We start from the raw sequence: 21,396 nt of genomic DNA, 5'->3' as shown, positions 1-21,396 counted from the left end.
TGTGTGTGTGTGTGTGTGTGTGTGTGTGTGTGTGTGTGTGTGTGTGTGTGTGTGGTGTGTGTGTGTTGTGTGTGTGATGTGTATGCATGTATTGTGTGTGTTGTGTGTGTGTGGTGTGTATGTGTGTTGTGTGTGTGTGGTGAGTGTTGTGTGTGTGGTGTGTGTGTGGGGGTATGTGTGTGTATTTTGTTTGACAGGCTTCACCAAGCTTCCCTCCAAAGTTGTGCCAAAATGCCTGCTCACTCACTGCATTTAAGAGTAACGCTGAGACATTTTAAGCTCTCAAAATAGCATTAAGATATTATCTGGCTTCAACTCCTCTCCTCTGTTCCTCCATGAATTTATTCTTTCCGTGTGCTGATTCCAGGTTAAAATAATACTTTGTACAAAGATCACATTTATATGTGATGGGAAAAATAGACAAATTTTACTCTTTGTTGGCAGTATAATGTTTACATCACTCAAAATATGGAGACAATACGAGACAATGAAGTTGGAAGGAAGAAAAATTTTAACTTCAAAAACTGTGATGAGCAGCCAGGAATTCCGGCTAGACTCAATAAAACAATGGCAAGCAACAAGCACATTTGGAAATGACTTAGAATTGACGTAGAAATTCAGAAACAAGTAACTTACATACACATTTGGTTTCCAAAGAAGGGGTTATTATTGAAATTTCAGTCCTAAAGTCTTATTGGTCTCCTGAAACATGCAATGCCTTTTTGGTTCCCTTTCTCTCCCTTCATCCCCTCCCTGTTTCTCTCTCCTCTTTCCCTCCCTCCCTCCCTCACTCTCTTCCTCCCTCCCTCTCTCCCTCTCTCCCTTCCTTTCCTTTCCTTTTGCAAATACAGTACATAATTATATTACCTTTATCATTGTTACTAGTCTCACCTATGCCATTCTCTAAGCATTTAGCAGCAGTATTAGGGCACATTGTATCTTTCATAAAGGAAACATATAAATTAGCCAGAAATACTGTCCAGCGCACACCCAAAAAAAGAAACATATTTCTCATGGAAAGCCTATATATGGTGGCAACCACTACCAAAGAAGTAGTTCTAATCTTAGGGGAAAAGAAGCAGTTATGTTAGAGACAGTATAGCCATTTTGCCAAGTCACGAGCTGTATTAGGAAAAGAATCTCCCATCTCAATTTCAATCACAATTGTTCTTTCGTTTTGCTATAGTACTATGAGTTAATTGGTTTAATTGGTCTTGTGGGGCACCACACCAAATGTCTGTTGAATGCTAGCCTTTATGACCTGTGATTACATCTTTGTTTCCAGTAGGTAATTGAGGGAAATTCTTTTACAAAGATATTTTAGAAAATCACTTTACTTCTGACCCACTCAGTATGACAATCTTGGCAACTCTGGCTGTGTAATTGGTGGGTTAAAAGAATATCATTCACGACTAAGAAATGTATTCATTCCAGCCCTCAACCCCCAGCCCTGTAGGAAGTGCAACTCCTTGCATGGTCAAGTACCGGCAAATATTATGGAAGTTAGAGTAAGGCTTCCGTAAATATTTAGTCTATATGGAAAATAGGAGACTTCTAAAATTTTAATTAAAAACTAAGGTTTATATTGTCAGTGTAAAAAATTCCTTAGCAGTTATTTTCAAATTCTTTACCTATAGCCTTGAGAAATATTGATGTCATTGGGAAAAAATTGTCTCATAAGCACATTTTCCCTATGCATCCTAATTCTTCATAAATTCAGTGTTTTTCTTAATTCTCCAAACTTGACAGAGTTCCTCAGAGTTGTTCCCAAGGAACTAGCAAGTGTTATGGGTAAAATCCACACTAACCAAATAAAACAAACAACTGGTTCACAGGTCAAGAAAAGATTGGGAAATGCCGAGAGGTTAAACAGGTTTCTCTGAGGTTTTATTCCTCACAACAGATCGTAATGTGGGTGATCATTGTGAAGATGAAAGGGAGACACAGTATGCAATTTTTCTCAAACTAATGTGACATGGAACCCTTTTATTGTGGAACATTCAGAAAAAAGCATACAGTGTTATTTAGCAAATAAATTGTTTTTTAGTTGCACCAAATGACATTATATAGACTTTACAATGCATTTTCTAGAACACAGGCTGGGGAGCTAATTGGAGAAAGGTGTATAAGCTGAAAACCATTGAGATAGCAATTTCCATACATGGGGTCTATCTTCTAAAAGAGTTAGGAAGTAGATTGAGAGAAGTTATTAGACTATTTTCTTACAAAACCACAAAATGTTTCCAATACTTTTGAAAAATAAAGGTATCACAGGCAGCCTTATAAGTGAGGTACAAAAAGCCTTTTCTCTTATAAGCTGAAGCAATTCCTTACTCCTCAAATTTCGACAACACACTTCCGGTAACATTTATTCTGGAAATTTTACTTACACTTGTTACTTTCATTTAAAGTTTAGTAAAGTGCGTCATATAAAGGTAGTATATTAAGCTTTATCAGCTTTTAAAAATTTAAGGAATTTACCGGACTGTTTCCATTTGTGAAGGAAAGCCACTCCCCTGAAAATGAAACAAGTTAGTGCCAAATAATGACAAAAAGAGAGAGAGGAAGGGCGTCAGTGGGAGAGAGTGAAGATTCCCAGCTCAGGAGCTTGGTGAATCCTGGAGATGTCAAGACTGGGGAGAAACGATGCTGGGATTTGGTTCAGTGGAAGAGACGCTGAAAGGATCAGCAGAAAGGTCCGTGGAATGAGGGGGCAAAAATGAGCACCAGAAGTGGGAAGAGGCGAGAATGAGAGAGGATGTAGGAGGGTACCAGAGACAAAATGATGCTTCCCAATATTGTTTCCACCTGGTCCTACGAACGTACATCCTGATCTAGGAAGCTTTGACATGGAGGACATGTCAAGGTGACCAAGATCTCATTCTTCATTTTTTCAGTCATTACACATATATATTAAGTGCCTGTTTTATGTCGGGCACTGCACTCAGTCCAATGGGGAAGAAGGAGACTATAACGTAATATATGGAAATAGAGTGTGTGGAATACTGTGGGGGAAGAGAAGAAGGAGCAACTAATGGTGTCCATACCAGTCAGGAAACGTTTCATAAACTGGGTGATATTTGAATTCTTTTTTTTTTTTTTAAGATTTTATTGGGGAATTGGGGGAGAGGAACAGACAAGTTGCTGTCCTTTTGTTCTTCAGTCTAGTTGTGGAGGATGCCGCCTCACCGGCCCATGCTGGCATTGTGATCATTGTGCTCTTCCCAGGGCGAGGCAGATCAGTCGCCGGCCACGGGGCGGCCGCCCATGATGGCATTGGCAGCGCACGAAAGCTCATGCCTGCTGGCAGCCACTCATGGGAGCTTACGGCAGCCCACTGCAGCCCCACGGCAGCCCAGCTCCAGGTCGAGCTGCTGTTTGCCATCCTAGCCATAGAGGGCGCAGTGCCACTGGTCCTCACGTGGGAGCCGAACCAATGGCCCTGCTGCCCAGAGCTGGCATCCCAAGCCAACTCTCAACCAACGTGCCACTTGGTGGGCCTTGAATTAAGTCTTAAATCCTGGGTATGAGTTTGCCAGGTGGCAACATTAGGAGGGTGGGGGTGAAGTGGAGACTTAAGAGCAGAGATAAGTAATTCAGTAAGGCTGAAATGTAGAGTGGGATATTGATAATACGTAATTTCCAGGATCTTACATATGTTGATGATAGGGGAATATATTAAACTACACACAAATCAAAAATCACTAGGTTATCCACAGAGATTTGAGGTAGGGTCTGGGTGACATTCTTTTAATAATGGATAATCTAAAAGAGATCATTCTCATGTCTCTGCAAGGAATTTTTTTTTATTTTTGGCCTTTTAATTATTCTAGAATTCTGCAAAACATTATTTGATTTGGAGTTTGCTGAATGTATAGGCAATGGTTCTTAAAGTGTGGTCCCCAGACCAGCAGTATCAGTGTCACCTGGGAACTTGTTGGAATAGAAATTTTTAGGCTCTACTCCAAAACTAGTAAATCACATGCTTTAGGGTAGAGCCCAGCAAATTGCATTTTCACAAGCTGTTCAGATGATGGTAATTAATCTAAAATTTGAGAACCATCATAGTAGAGTGTGGTAAGTGGAAAACTGAATATTGTAACATCTTTTTGTGTCAAAATCACCCTCTTCATGTGAAAAGTAAAAAAGTTCACTTACATTGTACATTGTACATTGGATCACTGTATTTAGAATTACCTAGGAAAATCCCTAAAGATTCATTGTTCTAGTTTCTATCTAGATTCAATGCCAGGATTTTCTTGTTTTAGACTTTATTCAATAGGCATGTGAACATGAGCAAATCACCTGTAAAATGGAAATAATGACACTTCCTTTGCAAGTTAATTGTGAAAATATAAATAGCAGATATAAAACACCTAGGACATACCAGAATCTCTAAACAGGGCTGTGTTGCTATTAGCATTTTGAAATAATAACTATAATACTATTACTTTTGTACATTATAATTATTCACCAGTTAGCCTTAGAAGTGTGCAGATGACTAAGTGGTCTGATTTGTATTTTTTTTTAGCTGAGCCATCCTGCCACCTGTTGGCAGCTCAGCTCGGGCTGGAACTGCTGCTGCTCGGAGCTCACCCTCTTGAGTGAGCTCTTAACCAACTGAGCCACTTGGCTGGCCCTGATTTGTATTTTAAAACAGGGTAGGCCTTGCTTCAAAATATCAACCCTATCACCCGCCATTGCATCCATTTAGCTTCATTTTGAATAACACATTCTATTCAATAAATATTTATCAAATAACTGAGTGTATAAATAAATCTATTATAACATAATTACTAATGATGGAGGTAGAGGAGAGATGTCAGAGTTTAAGTTTAGATTCACCTATATGTCAGTGTTTCATTAAGAATTTATCAAGGATTGGGGTAAATTATGCATTTCCTTTAAAGGGTGGGGACAGGTAATGAAAGCTTGCTAATGGGTGGAGCCTAGAAGAGGCAAAGTATCCCTGAGTGATGATGGGAATATTTTCAGATGCATAGTGTATATATTTCATGTTTTTCTTTAAACTTAAAATTAACAATAGAGCTAAACATCACAAAATCTGGTCTGAAAAATAATTTTGTAATATTACTTATAATTTACCTTGACTGATGTTTTTACTGAATGGGCTTCTTGCTTGACTGCATTAGGTAATTATTTTTGTATAACTTTGATATTTGTCAAACCACCAAGTTTCAGATAAATCTAAACTATCTTAGTCTAATGAATGTTTATCCTGCCTTTTTTGTTTGTTTGTTTATTTGTTTTTCTAAATCTCCTGCAAGGAAATTAGAACTAAGCCTTGGTAAGTTCTTTAGTTCCATATCCACTGTTCTTTCTTAGATGGCTATTTTCACTTCATTGGTCACCTTAGATTATTATATTTGACTTTATTAAACCAATATTTCTAGTAGTCATGATATGCAAAATTCATTATTTTATGGCACAGACTTAAAATACAGGAGATAGTCTAAAGATACTAAAAAGCATTAATAAAACATACTTTTCAATTTAATGTACTTATTTAACATCACATTTAAAAATTTTTGCATTCTAAATTTATGTAGGCAAAAAGGCTTCTAAAATGTTTTAAAACTTTCTTTTTTGATTTGCTTGTTACAGATGACAAAGTTTGGAAAAAATATAGATATTTTGGAGATTGGTTGATTTGAAAATCAGATTTGTACTTTCTACTGTTTTCAGATAGGTAGCTTTTGTTTTTTTCAGCATTGAGAAAATGATTTACAGGTAGTTTTTATATTAAAGAAGAAATTTCTAGAATGGAGATTGATGGGTTCTGGGGAGCTAAGATTATTTTAAGATTTCCGTTATTTTAAACAATGTGTCTGTGTGACCAGTAGAGAGTTTTTTTAATTCCTTTTATTAATTTGTTTCCTTTTTTTAATATATTTTTTATTTTTTTAATTATAGTTGACATACAACATTATATTAGTTACAGGTGTACAACACAGCAATTAGACATTTATAAAACTTATGAAGTGATGACCTGATAAATCTAGTACCCATCTGACACCATATATAGTTATCACAACATTAATGACTATATTCCTTATACTATATTTTACATCCCCATGACTATTTTGTAACTACCAATTTGTACTTCTTAATTCCGTCAACTTTTTCACTCACCTCCCCACCCCCCAACTTCCCTCCCATCTGGCAACCATCAAAATTATCTCTGTATCTATGAGTCTGTTTCTGTTTTGTTTGTTCATTTATTTTATTCTTTAGATTCTATCTATAAGTGAAATTATATGGCATTTGTCTTTCTCTGTCTGACATACTCCACTTAGCACAATATGCTTCAGGTCCATCCACTGATAGCAGGAACCCATTTCCTTCCATGGTGGAGCAATATTCCATTGTATATATGCACCACCTACTCTATCTCTTCCTCCATCAACAGACACCCAGGCTGCCTCCACATCTTGACTATTGTAAACAATGCTGCAATGAATATACAGATGCACCCATCCCCTCAAAGTAGCGTTTTGGGGTTCTTTCAATAAATACACAGAATTAGCATTACTGGGTCCTTCTTTGTCTCTTGTTATAGTCTTGTTTTAAAGTCTATTTTGTCTGGTGTCAGTATTCATTCTATCGCAGCTTTTTTTTTTTTTCATTTCCATTTTCATGAAATATCTTTTTCCATCTTCTTACTTTCAGCCTGTGTGTCTTTTGATCTGAAGTGAGTCTCTTGTAGGCAGCATACGTGTATGGAAGGGTTTTATTTTCTTATCTAATCAGCCATCCCATGTCTTTTGATTGGAGCATTTAATCCATTTACATTGAAAGTAATTGTGGATAGGTAGTTATTGCCATTTTATTATTCATAGTTTTTATCTTTTTCTTCTTCTGGCTTTAACATTTCTTAACAAGTTCTATCTCTAATAGTCTAGGAGCAATTTAGGAAAAGCTCAGGGGTCTGACTACCTGATTTGAATTTCAGTTTTGCCACTTACTACCTATATGTCTTTGGGCAAATTATTTAAATTTTTTTTCTTTTTTGTTTCTTTTTTGTTTATTAGTTTCAGGTGTACACAACCGTGTAACAGTTATACATTTCACCCCTCACAAAGTGATAACTCCCTTCCCCCAATCTATTGCCCCTCTGACATCGTATATATCTGTTACAATTCCATTGACTCTATTCCCTATACTATATTCCATATCCTGTGACTATAAATAACGAATGCCCATCGGTAGATGACTGGATTAAAAGACTGGTACGTTTATACAATGGAATATTACGCAGCTATAAAGAATGAAATCTTACCATTTGCAACAATATGGATGGACCTAGAGAACATTATGCTAAGTGAAATAAGTCAGTCTTAGAAAGACAAATAACATATGGTCTCACTTATATGTGGGATCTAAAGAATAGAATAAATGAGCAAACTAATCAGAAACAGTCTCAAAGATATAGAGAAAGAACTGAGGGTTGCTAGATGGGAGGGGGGCAGGGATGAGGGGGAAGGGGAAGGGATTAGACAGCATAAATTGGTAACTACAGTATCGTCACAGGGATATGACACAGTTTGGGGATAATCAATAGTGTTGTAAAGATTTTGTAGGGTATCAGATGGGCACATGTCTTCTTAGGGAGACCACTTCATGGACGGTGTAGATGCCTGACCACTGCTCTATACACTTGAAGCTGAAACTGAATAATATTGTATTTCAACTATAATTTAATATATATATAATTTAATATATATATAATTATATATATATATATATATATATATATATATATATATATATATATATATATATATATAGTAAAGGGACTTTAATGTGTGGACAGAGCCATGTTGTGAGGCATGCAAGTCCCTGGTGGAAATTCCTCCATCTTTGCCTGCCAGTGGTGTGTCCTGCATGAGACTACAGCCGCCTGAGGGTGCTTTTCCTAACCCTCCCCCTCTGTTAATTGGATTAGCAGTTCTATTTGTTCATGGTGACAAGACCACTTACCATCCTCTACAACAATTAGTTAAATACTAAGTCCCAAATGGGGGATTCTATAAAGCAGAAACTATAAAGGTGAAAGAATAAATCTTTGCTAAAAGAAGAGAATATAGGACAATGTACATGAATAAGTTTCCTGAACAATATGCCATCCGACTATACTGATCAACTTGAACTTTCCAGAGTTACTTCATGAGATTTTATACTTTACAAAAGAGGCTGACATTGTGCAAAAGCATACTTAAAACCTGTTCTGGAATTACCTACAACGCCAGTTATGAACAGCATGAAAGTGTCATGATATTTCATAGGTATCAACATTATCCAGGTTATGCGTCCACTTTGGTGAGGGTTGTGAATGGTTTTTGGATATTAAAAAAAAAAAAAGAAGTGGATCTATCTTTAAAGGACAACAATGCAGTGTTGTGAAGAATACTGGAATCTGACATTAGAGTCCTGAGGAAATTACAAAGAAGACTTCCAGAATTACAACTAAGCAACAAGGGCCCTCGCTCTGAAAGCATCTATTTTGACAAAGAATAGGAAGGGAAGTGAGCCAACAGCCAGTTTTTCTGAGAGGCAGTCTACTATAGTATTTACAGGTATGAACCTGGGAGCCAGATTGGCTTGAATTGAATCATGATTCTCCAATTCATTAAGCATAGGACCTTAGAATTTATCAATTTATGGGTACCTTAGGATTCTCATCTACAAAATAGGAATAACAATGATAACTAACTCCTATACCTGTTGTGAAGATTTTATGAGTTAGTTTTTGAAAAACATTAAACCATTAAACATTTAGTAAGCCATCAATGTCAAAATTGTTAAAATTATGAAATGCTTATATAGATTATATGTATTTGCATACAATTTTAATCTTATGTGAGGTAGGCATTGTGTTCCTCATTTTGCAGATGAGTATGCACCCTGCTTAGTCTTAGAGGGATTAATTAACTGGTGTGAAGTTCAGAGAAACAGCAACCTGCTGGGCCAGGAATAGAACTCAGCTACAAATGATCACATTTCTCCTACTTCCTGTGTCAATTATGTAAACTATCTGAGACATATTTTGGTGCCCTTTTAAAGCCCTTGTCTACTAGAACCAGCTTGACTCCTGATGGGCAGAGATCAAATGAATCAGATCTCGAAATCTGAGTCTGATAAAATTTGCCAAGAATCTATCTTTGGTTTTGCTACTGTCATTAGTGTTGTTCACTGGATATTTCTTTCTTTCTGCCTTTGGCTGTAGAGTGTGATTGTATTTCCCTGCCCACTTTGAAGTTACACATGGCTATGTGACCTCTTTGGCTAATGCAATAGAGACGGAAGTGAGTTGGCCCTCTTCCAAGAGGAGGTTTAAAGTCAGTGTGTGATTCATCATGTCCTTTTACCCCTGTTTAAATGATTGCAGAAGTACATTGTCAAGATGGCGTTTCCATCACTGAACCTGTAATGGACTTGTAGCATGATTGAGAAATATTCCTTGTTGTTTTAAGCCACTGAGATATTAAGGTTCTCTTTTGCTGTAGTACAACCTAGCTTGTGCTGACTGATGCAACTATCGACCAAAATTGGAACACTGAATAGCCAGTAAGGGATTTTAAAGCTCAGTATAGAATGTGAGAGATGCTAAATCATGGCTCCACAGAGCTGACTACACACCTTCTGTGCTCTCCGTTTGTCTGCCCGTTGATTTTGGTGGTAGATCCGACTGAAGTTGGATACAATTACTGGAACAGGTAGAGCGATGACCAAGACCCCACTCAGGGAACAGATAGATCCAAAAATCTTCCCTGCTATGGTTTTTGGTACCATGTCACCATACCTGAAGTAGAGGAAAAAAATATATTGTTTTAAGTCACACACAGTTATTTCCACAAATACCTTTTTGCTTTAAATCAAATGATTTTTTTGGAGCAATCTAGCTCTACTTCGTGAGTACAATATACATGGCTTCAGACTTTAATGAACCAGGAATTACAAGTATGTGAATATAAAAAATTATCTTTCAACCTTGCAGAAATTGATTCTAATATTTGAAATCTTTTTGATTGGACACTATTTTAAGCCAGATGATGTAATGATAGCTCTTCAATTTGTCCTTTCTATAATGTGGCATAATTCTTTACATTTATTTAATCATAAATATTTCCATGCTGAATTTTATAGTCTAGATAACACACTTTTTCACTTAATTTTTTTTTTCCAACGTCGGATTGGTTGTAAATTTTAACCTGAAAAAGTGGTACATCACATTCCTTTCATCAGATATAATTGCTTAAAAATAAACTTTCCAAGGTCCCATTAACCTTCACTTTTGAAATCCAATGGCCATTTATCCATGATAAGCTTACTCAATCTCTCATTGGTTTGTGGTTAGTTGACTTCTCTCTCCTTGAAACACTTTTTTTTTGGCTTCAGTATTAGCCAATTCCCCTAGCAGTGCTTCTACCTCATTGGCTGCTTGTCCATCTTCTTTTCTGGCTCCTTTTCCTTTTCTGATGTCTAAATCTTGGAGTAATTTAGATCTCAAAGTAGAGTCCTCTTATCTTCTCCATACAAACCCTCTTCCTATGTGATTTCATCCAATCTCATTGGCTAAAACTACTATCATACGGTGGCGACACCCTCATTCTCATTGGCAGTCCTGATGTCATATCTTCAATGGTCTGGTCTGATTATTCATATCTCTGGATATTTAAGAGCGAATTAAGAGTTAAGTTAGCCGAAAAATAACTCTTATTTCCCCGCCTCCTTCTGCCCACCCTCAGATCTGTTCCTCCCATAGTTTAACACCTCTAACTAAATGAAGTAAAAACCACCCAACTGCTCATGTCAGAATCGAAAGAGCCACTCAATCCTCTGACCGCCTATCCCATTTCTCAGCTTCTCTCACCAAACCAAATTGTATCCTAGTTGGGTCTCTTTCCTTAACCTCCATTTTCACCTCCATTTTCCCATAATAATCCAAGCCATCATCTCTTTCCAGAGCCATGGAAATAGCTTCTTGCCTGAACTCTCTTTTCCAGTTACCACTTTAGAATTCATGCCAACATAGCAGCCAGTGTTCATGGTTTTAAAAATGAAGAGTGGACAGTTGCTACTTTGCTTCACCTTTTAATAGACTTGAAACGAAAATAAATCCAAACACCTCAGTTTTGTCCCTGAGGGCCTACATCACTTAGTTCCTGCCTATATTTCACCCCTCCTTCCTCCAAGCTCACTGTCCCCTGGCCACACTGGCCATCTGGCTTTCTGTCACATGTGCAGTCTCCAGATCATTATTATTCAGCGCTTGAGCCTTAAGTGTCTCCATTCCAGAAGTTATCTTCCTGCCACCTTATCCATAGTGGTTTTCTTCTCTCCTCATAATTCTCTATAACATTTTCCCATTTGATTACCTGCACAGTACTTATTAACACATGATATTTTTAAATTTATTAATGTGTTCATTTTCTGATTCCCACCTGCCCTGCCGATGCTAGAATATAACCAGTAGCTGCTCGATTTTGTGTCCTACTAGCACAAAACAGGCTGTTAATAAATATTAGCTGAATGGATACATTCTTTCTACCTTACTGATCTACAGTTCTCCTAGGAGCTTACTCCTAGGGATACAAGTATTTTGACCATATTATTTCAGAAGTTACCCAGCTGCATTTGTACAGCTCCAACGACCGCTGTTCTCTTCAGGGCTCTGGGGTCCTCAGCTCTCTGAGAGTTGAGTACCTAACAGGGCTCAGAGGAGCTCAGGTATTAGAATCTAGACTCAAGGGGGTTTAGGAGTAATTGGGGATACATTATATCTTGAAGGGTGATCTAGGATGTGATCATTATTTTGTGGGAAAACGTTTGTTTGTCAATATGGAGATGAAAGTTGAGGAAGTGGCACAGGAAAAGCTGGTGAGGGTGACAGCGAGCTATGCTGACTGGCCCTGCCTTTGGGGATCCCGTTCCAGGCTCTGGTCCTCTGCTTTGGAGACCCAGACACTCATTCTTGTTAGTGTTTGTGGGCGATCAGCAGTTGAACTAATTCACCATGACTAAAATTCCCACAAGGCTTCGGCATCAGGATGGCAGCATTAATTTATAGTGAAAAATAATAAAAACCCAATGAAATGCTGTGTCCATAGGAAACATGGTGCCTTTCTGTCGTCCACTGGGGGAGCTAAACCATCATCTGAAGATAATGTTAGTGAAGGAGTCAAAACTGCAGAAATTTACAAGGTGAGCAAAAAGGGCCTGAGACCTTTCTGACCATAGGGACGTGTCACTGGAATTGGAAGAACAACTTTTTACACAGCACTGTGTGCACATGAGTCAATTTCTATATGTGCCATGGTTCATGTTGAGTATGTGGTCATATTTTATAAACATCTTCTTCCTCTTTGTACCGGTTATGCAGTAGGCCCTGGAGAAGCGTAAAACACACACATATACCCTCCCCATACACGCACACATACAAGCAGCATTTCAGAAAAGGAATTTGATGTTAACATCTAACAATTAAGATCTAGAAAGTGTTTCTTAAAGGGAAAGTAAAGAAAACTCAACTCTTTGTTTTGGCCAGAGAAGACAAGCATTGAGTCCACGTAATAAAAATAAAGTTTCAAAGTATAAATACATGAAATAAAATAGCTAGATGAATCTTTCATATAGCTTTGGCTGCCTCTCTCCAAGAGATTTTTTTTTAACTAGTATTTATTATTGACTTTTTTTTATATTCTAGGCTCACCATGTCACAGAGTAGGCAAGCCTAGCATACCAGCAATTATTAGAGAGCTTTAAGGGTTAAACTGTGTGGTGTGGACCCAAAGCTCAGGAAGACACAGACTGGGAGGTTCAGGTAGCTGGTGGTGCTGGTAGGAATGGGGGGTATTCATGCTCTGAGAAGGGCCGTATCTAAAAGAAGGGGGGAAATCAAATCTGAGGGACTTGCCCAAGGCATTCGGGGTCAATTCATACAGCAGCTTTCGCTGGGAAAGCAATTTTTTTTTAAAATTTTTATTGGGGAATTGGGGGATGGGAACAGCACTGGGAAATTGGGGGAAGGGGAACAGACAAGTTGCTGTCGTTTTGTTCTTTAGTCTAGTTTTGGAGGACGTTGCTTCACTGGTCCAAGTTGGTACCATCCTTGCGCTCTTCCCGGGTGAGGCAGATCTAGTCGCCGGCTTCTGGACGGCTGCTCACAGTGTCTGCTGTCCACTCACGCTGGCTGCTGGCTACATATGGTAGCCCATGGCAACCCACTGCAGCAGGGGCTGCAGCCTACGCTGTCCCTGGTGACTCACGGCAGCCCAGCTCCAGGTTGAGCTGCTGTTCAGCATCTTAGCTGTAGAGGGCAGTGTCACTAGCCCTCATATGTGGGATCCAAACCGGGGCCCTCTGGCGTCCCAAGCCAGTTCTTAACCAACTGAGCCACTCAGCTGGCCCAAGGAAAAGCAATTTTTGATGAGGTGCCTGAGATTCAACTACAGAAACAATCACTGTAAATCCTTTTTGAAAGTAAACAGAGATTATAATATAAATAAATAAAGCAAGAGGTAACAGACACATAGGATGTCACAAAGCTATGCTAATCTGCATCCAATGCAGTTACATGTATTATTTACCTCTACCATTTTTGTTTATCCAAAATTCCTTCACAATCATGAAACTGTAGGGGAGCCCTAGAGATGACTGGTCAGTACCGCACTGATTATGGAGAAGAGGAAGGGAAAATGAATTGCTCATTAGTTGGGACATCTTTCATCTTCTCACTGGTGGGTAGAAAGCCAGAGCTTTCTCACATTATAGCAAAGTAAGATGGTCTCTAAACTCTGCTGCTGTGAGGCTAAGGCAAGGGGGAGATGGTGAAAGGGCACAAGAGGAGGAACTGGCAGGGGGCGTAAGGTCACCAGGGCTGTCCTGGGGCTATTGGTTACGACAGCCTGAGCCCTGGGCTGCCTCCCAAGTAGCACGGATGCCTCTTTCCACACGCCCGTTGGTTCTGAACCTATCACCCTTGCTGGTTTTCTTCCTGCTCTCCTCCCCTTTTAAAGATTGGACTGCTGTTAATATTTGTCATATTTTAAGCACACTTTACTAGTTTGAATATGTTAATCATGAAAAATACACAGTGTGATTTGCATCTGTTCTTAACTGTCCATTTTGTCTCTCTCTTTTAGGAATGACCCTGAGAAATGGAAATGGGTAATTTTTATCCACAAAGTTGAAAGTTGGGCACGGGGAATATCTCTCTGGCAAAACCAACTGTTTCCCTTTGTTTAACAAAGGATCTTTTAACTAGTACTCAAACTCTTAGAAAGAAGCAAAATAGCATTATATACCTCAGGAGTCATATCTCTGAAACTCAGTGGAGGAAAGAGTTAGTCTGGAAAACTTTATAATGAGAAGTGACACTTACTGTGGCTAAATGATCATTTAGTAAACTATTGCCTACAATCTTTTAATGATTATTTCTATCCTAGGCAACTTGTGCACCAGTTGGTATTTTATTCTTTATATTCTACATAAAAGCATTTTCCTGACTCCTTATTCTTAAATTTGTGCCAAGTCGAGCAGTATTATATATTCTATTCTTTCTGTTTTTCTTCAAAATTTAATATTATGTCTCCAGTCTTCAAAAATCTATTTCCCAAAGTGTTACACTAAAACAGTATGTAGCTGTGGTTTTGTTTTCACAGAAACAGGTTTGTTTGTTTTTTTCAAAATTAAGATAAAATTGATTTAAAGATGATAGGGTCCTCTAAGGTCAAATAAGATAAATATCAAATTCTTAAAAGATAGAAGAAAACGGGAGAGGATAGCGTAATATAAAAGAACAGCTACCAAAACGTTTTATAGCATAAGAATGAGCAACTTTGAACTTTGTTAATTGAAGGGAAGCTTTTCCTATATTTTTTCTAACATTTCCTTCTTTCGCTTACATTGCCGTGAAGAGTCACTCCAGTTTCTCTCTGATCCTTTTTCACCCTGGACACCTGCCAAACTTCATGTTTATTGCTGTCTTTCCTCCTCACATTTGTTAAAGTGTACACTATGGAGGTGTCATTCACATAAAATGTTCATTCTAAATTTGCACATACTACCCAAAAATACTTGGCTACAATTACAGTCTTTCGCCATGTGTTAAAGAGCATATCGAGTGGAGGACCAGTTCTTTGGATGCGATTCAATTGTTGGTTCTTGAAGATTTTAATCTCAAATATCATCCAAAGTTTTCATGCAAAGTATTTAAATTCTGGCATGCACGCAAGCACGGAAAAAGTGGCTAAATCTGGTTAATTCAGACAAAAAAATAGAATGACATCTGTCTATCTATCTATTTCTATCTACCCATCCATCCATCTTCCAATTTATCAAGTAGTATTGAAATAGTTTGAGAAGTGTGCATAATTTTTAAAAATAATACATTATAAACCAAATGTTATTAATAACCACTCAATTTCCCCTTTTTTGTCATTTCTCCAGAAATCATTTGGCTAGAGTGTGGTTGTCTTTAGATCGCAAATGGAAAAATATTTCCTTGAACTTTCTCACTGTTCAAACACAACACCGCTAGCTTCCTAGTCCTATTCATAGAGTTTCTATTTTTCTTCTCTTTTTATTTGAAGGGTATAAATGTAGGCTCATTCGATAAAGTAGAAATGTTATATAAGAGAAATCTCCCCAGCTCAGGCTTGACTTTCCATCTGCGAAATTATACCCCATAGATACTAACAGAGAAAGCAAAGGCCATTTATTTTATAAACAATCCTGAAGGTAGAAAGATCTTCATACAACAGGAAGGACATGCTGATTTGAAAATAAACCTCAGTGCTCACAGGAACTCGCTCTCTCACTCTCCCTTTTTCCTTTCTACCATGCAAACGTCTTAAATGTTGAGGTGTAAGGAACAGAGTGATATTGTATTTCAGCTACTAGATTAGTTAAAAAAACAAAACAAAATAAAACAAAAACAGCTTCACATAGGACATGAACCGATATTTGAAAGATAGGTACCTGCTATGATATATCTGAATGTGCCCCCCACAGTTCATACGTTGAAATCCTAACTCTGGATGTGTTGGGATTAGGAGGTGAGGCCTTTGGGTGGTGATCAGGTCATGAGATTGGAGCTCTCGCAAATGGGGTTAGAGCCCTTATAAGAAGGGAGCCTATGGAGCTCTCTGGCCCCTTCCATCATCTGAGGACACAGGGGAAAAGGCAGCCTATGAACCAGGAAAAGGGCCCTCACCAGCCACCACAGCGGATCTGCCGGCACCATGATCTTGGCCTTCCCAGCCTCCAGAACTATGAGACATACATTTGTGCTGTTTATAAACTACCAGGTATGCGGCATTTTGTTATAGCACCCCCAAATGGACCAAGACAGTATCCTTAAAAAAATCAGATGAAAATTACATGTATAATAATACCCTGATGAAAGCTATTAGCAGATTTCTGTGTGTATGTGTGTATGTACGTGTGTGTATTTTAATTACTGATTTTATGTTTGAACTTTCCTCCTAGGCCTGACTGAGAAATTATTTCTTTTGACCTGTAAGCTGAATCACTTCTCAATTAATAATTCTCCACCTTAGGGTCTCCCTAGCTATGTGATTCATGGATTTTCTGCCATCGGCTTGGGATTCTAGAAGGAATCAGAGTTTGATGGGTAATTTTTATAGTCGCTGCATGTTTGCAAATAGCAAATGGCTTTCTGTAGAGTGTTGCACTATGACATCTGCTTGTGGCACAGGACTTGTTTGCCAGAGGGCCCCTGGTATCACTTCGAACGTAGATTTCCCTTTGACATTTTAAAATGAATGCTTGCCTAAAAAGCTGCTTTGATTTTGTCTTGACGTCTCTTGCCTGCGGGATCAATCACTATCCTATCCTAGCCGTGTTGAATACTTGAAAAAAAAATTTTGGATTACAGCACACATATAGTTATTTGAAGTATTCTGTGTTCTTTCTTATTTCTTTAAATATAAGCCAAATTTTGAGCCACTATTTAAAAGTATATTTTTTTTCCTTTTTCCCTTTTTCCACTGTTCACAACATGAGTAATCTTAGCATCTACTAAATGAAAGGAGCAGCGATAGACTCCCACACCTTCATTAGTAGTTCTCAGCCAGTAGCCCATGGATGCCTAAGGAATTCATGCATAAAATTCAAGTGGATTAGGAACTCCATAATAGTGTATGTCTTCATAGGCATTTTCCTGAAAGTTCTCAGAGCTTTTATTGAATTATTAAAAGTTCTATGGCTCAAATTGTTATAAGCCCTTGTGATCTAAATATTTGAGAGGCATATCAATGTCATATATTGTCACTATAAACAGTTTAAACACATATTGCACAAAGGAGATGCTGTAAAAATGTCAGAATTATTTTACAACTGCAGAAATACCAAATGTCCACTAGGGGGCACAGAAACCTAAACGAAAATGAAAACAAACCTGGTTTTCACAAGCCGAAAGAAGTATTTCCAGTACATTACCTGTACCGATTCTTTATCTTGGCCTACACACATTCAATATTTAAGATATATTTTTGGGCATTTTATTCCTCTGGAAATAGTCGAACAGGACAAAACCTCACCAATTTCATAGGGTATCTATTTTTACGGTGCTTCCGAAAGCTGCAAAATAATTCTGAAAGCAATTTTCTATTTCTTTTAGAAAGATAAGTAAGTAAATGTCTGTAATGTGAGATATCATGAAAGCATAATTTTGAACAACAATCCCTTTAACTAAGACCCTTAGTGTGGAAATTAGGGGAGATTAAAGGATTGGGTTTGTGTATAGAAATGGGGGAAATCTAGAACAGGACTAAGATGCTTTTAGCACATCCACTCACATTTATACTCAAAGCTCAACATGAGATTTCAGTGGGTCTTACTGTGTTCCTCTAGTTTGTGCCTTTGTGAAAAACGAATTCTTTCCTTTCTATTTTTTCTCTTGATTTTTTTTACACGATCAAATGAGGCTTTAAAGATTATAAATGAAACATGATTATAACCTAATATCCTAATAAAAGGTTTTTTTACCTAAATTACTACTATCAGTGAAAGTCTTTATAGGCTCCTTTAAAGGATGTTTTCAAAGTATGCTTTTCAGAGGCTATTATTTTATTCTTACTTTTAAAAGAGCCATGAAAACATATGTACAATTGATTATTGTGAGACACACATTAAACACACACACACACACACACACACACACACACACACACACACACACACACACACACACTAGAGCACTAGAGGCTGCTGTTCCCAGCTGTGGGACTACCGGAAATGTTTTCTCTTGCTTTGGGTTCCTAATCTTTGTTGCCTGGAACTGTCCTTTCACTCTCACTGTCTGAGTCTGATCATGCCACTCTCCAGCACAGAAGCCTCCATTGTCTCCCCATCACCTGCAGGAGAAAGCGCAGCTCCTTAGTATGACATACACAGCCTTTCCATCCTCCACGGCTCACCCGCACACACTCTATGTTCTAATTGGAACAAATGCCTTTCTATCACTGGATTGTACTACGTCCTTCTATTCCGCCATGCCTTCATACTTACTGTTCTTAATACAATATCCCCTGTTGCATAAATCCTTTGGGGGAACTCCTAATTTACATCGATTAAGCTCAAGCATCAGTGCTTATTTAAAGAACTTCTTGACTATTTTATCTCCGTCCAATAAAAATAATATTCTCCCGCTTAATGCCTCCAGTGCTGCTTGCAATGAATAGAGTACAATTAGCTTTCTACAGGTCCATTTTCTCTTGTTAAACTATGAAGTCCTGAGGTCAAGGGTCATGTCATCCTTATAAAGCCAAGTCTAGCACAGACCTTGTCCAGTACTGAGCAAATAGTTGAAACTCAATAAATGTTTATTGCTTAAATAAATCCTCCAGGGAGAGGTCTCATGGTAAACAATAAATATGGTTGGGGGTGGGGAGTGAAGGAGAATACACACCTACTAACTCTTATTCTCTTAACCAGATTTCCTTTCTTCTCCAGACTCAGCACTATCTCATCTCTTCAATTCATCTAGGTTCCTCTTCAGATACTTAGATACTATGCCCAGAATAACCTAGTTCTACAGTTAATTAATCTTACTTTTTATACCCAGAGAAATCATTTTTAACCTCCATGATTTTAAATGAACAGAGAAGCCGAGAGAGCCGACACTTTCCCAGTTTCTAGCTGTTTTCCATGGTCACATGCTTAACCAACCTGTATCCAGCCAGAATTTCAAAGTACAAAACCCTCCAAATTTGACAGATTATGCGGTCCTCAAATGCAAAAACCCTCACCTATCATCCGGGGAAATGGCTGGGTCTTTCTATACCTCTTTAACCTTCTTACAGATGCTGTTAATCTTAGATACTGAGCACTAGCAATTATCTGAAAATTCCATTGTTTGGTATCTGGTTTTCTTAACAAGGTCCTTTCTGGTTATGCCATTGGAGTGGAGTGTATTGGAAAAGATATGCTTGTCTTCCACCAGAAGAAAGTTAATCCATCAAGCAACTGGAGGTCCCCGCTAATGCCTGGTCACCTTGGCTTTGGGCTGATGACACCAGCTCAGCAGGATGTGCGTTTTGGTTTTGCATCCCAAGGGGTTTCATCTTCAGCACTGTGGTTGCTCTCACACTGGGAGCTTTCCCCAGTTACCTGCAGCGGTGGCTTCCCTCTCTTCCTGTCCTTTGAAGATAACTCTGTTGGAGGAAGCTCCCCACTGTGCATGGTTCCTGCTATCACCCAAGGAGACCAATCCCAATGCCATTATGACAGTGCTGTTCATAAATCCGTTTTCTTATAACCAGCCACCTATCTCACTTGCTGACATCACCCAAATTATTCATTGTTTACAACCCACTGAAATACTCCTAGGTGCCTTGGATGTGGGAAGAGGAGAAGTCGGCCCCCAAGGTTATGCCTGCAGCTACAGTCTTAGAGGAGAATTCAATTAGGCAGCAGAAAAGCATGAAGTGGAGATGTTTATTGTGAAAGTTTTCTTTTTTTTTCCACCTGAGTTTGCACATTCTAAAACCTATTACCTATTATTTGCCTCATGAAACCTTTAAGATGTCTTTAAGAATTTACTTATTTTATTTTGGAATGTAGTTTTAAAATTACTTACGGATTATCCAATAATGACCTAGCATATCTCTTGTTTCTAATACCCAGGGAGGCCTGGTAGCTTTGCCACCTATTGTCTACTTAAGTTTTACAGACAAGAGTGCACAGAATTCTAAGCTCTACTGGAGATAAGATTTGACTCCAATGGGGCAGGAACTAGGCTCTGTGGTGGGGGCTGCAGAGTCGACTGAGAAGGTGGTGCTGCAAATACAAGTTGTGACCTTCCTACAGAAATGGAGGCTGCAAAGGCCAAAGTCAAGGTGCTGACAGATTTGGTATCTGTTGAGGGCCCACTTCCTGGCTCATAGACGGCTGTCTTCTTACTGTGTCCTCACATGGTGGCAGAGGGGAGGGAGCCCTCTGGGGCACTCATTCCATTGATGAGGGCGCCACCCTCATGGCCTCATCACTTCACAAAGGCACCACCCCGAAATACTATCACATTGAGTGTCATATATGTATAAATCATATATATGATTTAACATATATATTTTGGGGGGTGGGGAGCAAACATTTGGTCTATAGCATGATCCAATGGCAATCCCATGAAGGGACTGGCACCCCTCACTCGGAGGACCACCCCAGGCAGGGCCTGGGGTCCTCCCTGCTCTGAGGTGGAGCTGAGGACCCAGTTTGGCACTCACACCACAGCACAAGCCACACGGGCATGTTCCTGGGCTGCCTCGTTTCTTCCTCATTTATGCATTGCTCTGCCTACTCTCTGACCAGGGACTTCTCTCCTGCTGAAAATTCCAAAGTTCTTTAAGCATAAATAATTTAATGTGATTCTGCCGCATGTGACTAGTCACAGTTGTTTAAATATAAACAGAAAGGAGATCAGAGAAGCTGTGATTTAACCTCCCAGAGACAGCCAGGCATTTCCACTAGACTCCTGGTCTTCAATTTAACCTAGAAAGTTTCTATATCCTTAAACAAACTTTGCTTTTGATGAGAATCCAAGGTTCTATATTTACACTAGAGATGCTTTCGAAGAGCAATTCTATTCCAATCAATGTGAGACGAAGTTATTTCCTAAAACTAAATGAAGATAATACATATACTGTGTGTTTAGACTCATTTACTTCTTAGGAGATTAAAACATTGATTGACTGGTCATTCTTTCTATGAACTATGTAAATTAGGGTATATTCTGGGTAAACATAAATGAAGATAGTCTTAAATAAATTCATGTCTTTGTAGTTCTAACTGGTCAGATTTCTATACGAAATGTTCCTGTGATGTATTCTGATTGTATCTAGTTAAAATAACAAC

The 21,396-nt window shown here is 38.5% G+C and overlaps 1 protein-coding gene across 1 annotated transcript in view; it reads right to left on the bottom strand.

Moving 5' to 3' along the window:
- Nucleotides 1–21,396, bottom strand: part of KCND2 (potassium voltage-gated channel subfamily D member 2) — a 483,863-nt gene that overhangs the window by 12,133 nt on the left and 450,334 nt on the right. The window contains exon 2 of the mRNA XM_019668213.1: nt 9,661–9,823. Within this exon, the coding sequence (XP_019523758.1) occupies nt 9,661–9,823 (163 nt within the window). The remainder of the gene's footprint in view (nt 1–9,660; nt 9,824–21,396) is intronic.

Source organism: Hipposideros armiger, unplaced genomic scaffold (assembly GCF_001890085.2).
Source record: "Hipposideros armiger isolate ML-2016 unplaced genomic scaffold, ASM189008v1 scaffold_521, whole genome shotgun sequence".
In the NCBI taxonomy this organism is placed as follows: Eukaryota; Metazoa; Chordata; class Mammalia; order Chiroptera; family Hipposideridae; genus Hipposideros; species Hipposideros armiger.
This window is presented reverse-complemented; position numbering and strand designations above follow the sequence as displayed.